The sequence below is a fragment of the Dermacentor silvarum genome, chromosome 7 (assembly GCF_013339745.2).
Source record: "Dermacentor silvarum isolate Dsil-2018 chromosome 7, BIME_Dsil_1.4, whole genome shotgun sequence".
Classification (NCBI taxonomy): domain Eukaryota; kingdom Metazoa; phylum Arthropoda; class Arachnida; order Ixodida; family Ixodidae; genus Dermacentor; species Dermacentor silvarum.
In genome coordinates, this window is record NC_051160.1 from 114,858,042 (window position 1) to 114,863,312 (window position 5,271).

The 5,271-nt window shown below is 40.7% G+C and overlaps 1 protein-coding gene across 1 annotated transcript in view; it reads left to right on the forward strand.

Annotated features, from left to right (window-relative positions):
• LOC125946933 (uncharacterized) overlaps window positions 1-1,179 on the forward strand; it is a 127,180-nt gene extending 126,001 nt beyond the window's left edge. The window contains exon 5 of the mRNA XM_049671134.1: window positions 877-1,179. Coding sequence (XP_049527091.1) covers window positions 877-956 — 80 coding nt within the window. The 3' untranslated portion in view covers window positions 957-1,179. The remainder of the gene's footprint in view (window positions 1-876) is intronic.
• Window positions 1,180-5,271: the final 4,092 nt, after the last annotated feature.

A 5,271-nucleotide genomic window follows, 5' to 3' on the forward strand; every position in this document is an offset into this window, starting at 1 on the left:
GTAAGCTGCATTAAGTCTCAAAACTCATCATTTATTTTCTGCTAAGGCAGGAAAACGTAGGTCTTGTCAAAGAAAAATGTAAATTGCGACGAGTGTTATTGTCATTTCACAATATTTAGCCAACACCTTTATTTCGCATGTCATAATTTTTCAACATGGGCTGATGGCCAACTATAGGAGGAAAGGTTGCACAAAGCTTTTACAACGGAAACTTTAAGGGAGTAATCTTCTGTAGGAATATACTGTATTTCATAACCTCAAATCAGTGTTTGCATATGTGCCTGCTTGATCTTTTCATTTGTGCTTTTAGCTGTGATGGAAGTTAAAATATAATTTAAAAACTATGATACTCTAAAAAAGCCTGTCGCGCTCTTCAAAAAGCCATGAATAAATTTAAAACAAACGTGAATCTATTTTAGTATTCATAATTAAGATGCTTGTGACTGAATCACCCGTTCACTATGCAATGTACTACACTGAACTTATACTACTCAGCATATATAGCAAATCAGGCCACAGGATATGCAATATACCTGATTATTTCTTTTATCGCAGTCCTGATAACGGCTTAGCAAAATTTTGTACACTGTATAATTTGTTTCAACCTATACAAAATGGTGACGTATCCAGCTCTATTGTCGTTTTATTAGAAAGTGGTAGCAAGTGGTAATGAAGAAGTTCGAAAAATAATTTCAGTGCCATGGCGCGAAATAATTTTTTGTTCACTATTTTGCTACACTTCCGTTAATACATATCTCGGGCTTTATGCTTTCGCACAGTACAATTTATTCGTACGACTACTTTGACAAGTCAATTTACACTACCTTCAATGCACTGCGCATATGTGCTTTTCATGTAGCTTCTTCCGCCTTGCAGGCTTTTATCTTATTAAGATGCAGCCTTTGAGGACGCGTTTATACAGACGACAAGTAACAAAGGTGTTTTTTGCAGAATGAAAGCGGTTTGTTGTGCTGGCAAAGTGGTGCAAAAGAAATATGTTAATAAAGCCGTAAATAAAATGACGTAAAACGAGAAAGATCCGCTCAACGTGTACTATATGGATAATGATTGATGATCTATCAGGAGGTATCAGCAGCAATAATAAATAGTAGACATCTGAGGGGAAGCTACGTGAATGGTTACAGATGAATGGGGGAAAAATGATTGGGTATCTTTTAAAGGCAAACATTTGCTACATGATTTCACTGTCATTTACTCATATACGCGCACTTATGTCCAGAAACACGTATATGACTTTTTCTGTACAACGTTTTAATTCATAAGCATTCTTTGGAGTTCCCCCCGCAAAGTCTGTTGGTACCGCGAAAAGTGTCACACTCTTTATTTACAAAATAAATTCATTAATGGTGAAGCTAAGACATTTCATCGTTATAATATTGTAAATGTAGATGAGTGGTCGCTTTAGAATTGATAACGAAGGAATGCAAAATGGAAAAAAGAGAGAAAAAAAAGTAGGGGTGTGCGAATAGTGAAATTTCATCTCGAATCAAATTCGAGTCGAATAGTTTCGAATAGTGGCCAAAAATATCGCATATCGAACCGAATATCGAATACACAAGATTTTATTGAAAATTTATAGACAGAACAAAGAAATGTTGTCTGCTCATGTCCTCGAGCTCACAAAGCGGTGAGTGACTGTTACCGCAAGGCTACAAATTGCCATGCGGAAACACAATCTGTTCCCCACGACCTCGCTTAAGGCTCTCTCGCCGCGATGTTACGGTGTTTTCTGCAGTTAAAAACATGTGTTCAATGGACATCTTTGTAGCAGGGATGAGAAGGTATCGCAAAGCAATTTTGGAGATTCCTGGATACAGTGAAGCTCCATGCTCTTTCCAATATTTCAAAGGGTCATCCTTTCTTGCGATCAGCGGCACATTATAGTATTTTTAACTTCTTGACTATAAGGTGTGAGCTCTCGCAGACTGTTCCCTTGTCTTCTTTACTTGCGGCGTGACTTGTCATTGGCTTCGGATTTGAGAGTGCTGCAATGGAGAGTTCATGCGAGCGTGTCGACCAGTAATTTCGGCTGCCAGCAGCTCAGCAGCGGGTGACTGACTGAATGAATTTGTGCAGCAAATATATTTAAACCTCGGATCACATAGTGTTGCAAGCACCAGTTCCTTTCGTTCTGCACAAAGAGGGAACCGTGACTCCAAGCTGTTCAGCAAGTTCTTATTAAACAAAGCTGCTTCGTTTTAATTGTTGGTGTGCCTCTTAAGGATCGGTTCTGTCCCGTAAATAAACGGCACAATTGGGGAGGAGGAACTCGTCTTTTCCGCAAGCCTTCGCTGTGCTGTGAGCAGCTGAGTCATGTTGATTCCTGATCCCGGATGCAACCCAATATAAGCGCGCTGCGACGGTAGTTATGACAGGATGTGAAGGAAGATGTTTGTGTATAAGTGTTTTACGGCGCTTGCGGCATACGCGACCGAACTATGCAAAAGTCCGTGACTTTGTTTCGGAAGCGAAGTGGTGAAGGGCTTGATAGGTTTCTCATATGTGTTTTTTTTCTTTTTGTACGTGCTGAAATGACACAAAATCTCATTTAATATACACAAGCGGCCGCTTTTGAACCAGGATACCGGTGAAACTTTTAACGAAAGGCCTACTGTAACGACGTTAGCATTAGTTTTAACCACACCACCCTAACCAAGTTGCACCATTGGTCTTTGTCGCGTTTTAAATATTCGTCATGATAAATTATTCGAAACTTCGAATACTAGCTGTTCGAAATCGAATCGAGTTATTCGATTAGATATTATTCGATTCGAATTGGGAACTCGAATATTCGCACACCCCTAGAGAAAACCATTCTCGGCACACACCCTTCACAGCTTACTTTCCCGCATTACTGGTGTACGTACAAGAAGCCTGCTTCGGGTTGAGGAGTATAAAAAAATTATAGAATATCTGATTGGGTACATGGGATAATAGTGAAATAGTAGATGATCGGTAGCCTTAAAAATTAAAAAAATGCTGACATCACTGCGCTAAGGTCATAAAAAAGAAAATAAAAGGAGAAAAATTACAGTAGTAAAATTGTACAGAACGTAGCAATAAAACTAGATTGAAATCCCGTGGTTGTGTGGAATGGGATTATGTTTGGAGCGTTATGATATGGTCTAAGGTGGATAGACATGATAAACAACAAAAATGCTACAGAAAGTTTGAGAATTCTCTACTAAGGCATAAGCATTCTCTTTCACCGGAAAACCGATGGGTAGACATGCATAAGCTATAAAAGCAAGTAAGCAAAATCAGAGTAACAGCCTGGCCCAAGGATGCTTACGCATTAGCAGACAATTCTCAGAATTTCTGTAGCATTTTTCTTTTACGCTTAATCCAAAATTTCTTTTTTTTGAAAGCCTTGTAGAAAATCAGTAGCTTTTGTACGTTTAACAGCTCGAAATATACGCAGCGAATTTCGCCTTGTAGAAAATCCGTAGCTTTTGTACGTTTAACAGCTCGAAATATACCCTGCGAATTTCGCCACCCCAATTCATTAAAACACCCCACTACCTCTTCCCCTTCCTTGAGGAAAGAGGCATAGCATAAGTTACGTTCTTAGTTCGTCAATGAAATCCTACGACAAGAAAGCCATCATAGATCATACTTAAACGTTTTCGATGATATAGTGGACAAAGAAATCAAAGCCTCTTTCTTATGGAAATAAGGTTGAACGCGAAGCTTTCGCCCATGCAAACTGAATCAAAGTCAAAGTCCAAAGCCAACGACTACGCAACGAACAGAAGAAATGCTGAGCGACCCGATGCGATCCATATGTGATTTGATTGCTTGTTTAGGATTGTATTTTTTGAACGTTGACGTTGAATAAAAAAAACATTTTGTTACATTGCATAGCTTTTATCATGTAGCCATTGATTACATGCATCTCCAGCATCTCATCAAAACATCTTTCTCTTTCTATCTCTCACTTTCACGGACTGCATGCCGTTGCCGATACACGGGATCGGCTTTACGGCCACGATCGCGCTCGCGCTTACATTGGTGTACGGCAGCCTCCTCTTCTGCCGTGCGCTGCACCCGCGGCCTACCCATCACGATGGCCGGGAATGCATTGCGTGACGCGCGCAATTCAATGCATATATAAACAGTTCGTCTGGGTAGCGTGGTCTTGCAGTTCGCCTGGTTCTTATCGGTACAACTGCAAATGTAAACTGTTGTGTTCTACGATTGTGTGCGCAGATGCGCAGATAGTTCCATTGTTCAAGTTGGCTTTCCTGCAGTGCATTTTTGGCGCTCATGGACGAATCAGTGAGACATAAAAAGCTTCGCTTTAAAATGTCAGTCTAATGATGGGAACTCGAGACAAGATTACTTTCAAAAAAGGATGGCAAAGAGGCCAATGTTTCACAACGCAAACAAATATAGAGCTGCCTAACGCCATGAATCCTTCCTGGTTGGCTGTGCTTATTTGCACGAGCTGCTTCAAGAGTCAGGTGCACACATGGTGTTCTAGCACTGTCGCTCAGCTTCGTTCTGTTGTGAATAATGAAATAACTACATTCATTCATGCAAGTTTTTTACACCCGGTTACCAGCTAAGGTATATCATTGCGGAGTACTGAGTACGACGTCGCGGAATCGTTGTCACGGTAGCCACGACCTGGTGAGAGCAGAATGCGAGAAAATCCAGCATAACTTATACCAAGTGCATCTTCACGTTGATGCCATTAGTATTAAAGCAATGTACTGACGAATCAGATTGCCACCCTAGGCACACGAGGTGGCAACCTGGCTATAAAACACAATGCGGAATTATACCACGAGATAGCATATTTTGTTTTGGTCACTGCGCCCCAAAAGAAAACTCCGTCATTTGTCTAGTGCTTTTGTTATCCAGCCCTCTCGGCAAAAACAGCCAACATTTTGCGATTGTTTTCATTGGTTAAAACAAGCATGCATGCAAAGAAAGATCCAGAAAGATGCCATAATTCTTTGTTTCAAAAGAAGGCATTCGAAAACAAAAGAAACTATAACTTTCCGTGACGTGTTAGTAACAAAACTTCACAGCTATCGATGTGTTATTATTAGAGGACACAAAGCTCTTGTGTCACCTTGGCACATCCATTCTGGTGGATTGGCCAACAATGGGCGCCTACTAACGTTACATGCGTAGTGCCGAACTTCGGGCCCCCTTCCCAGTGGCACACACTAAGTGATCAAAGTTGTGCAGTAAGCCGGACAGTAGCCAGTAGCAAGTTGTTTACACGGACACATACACAGT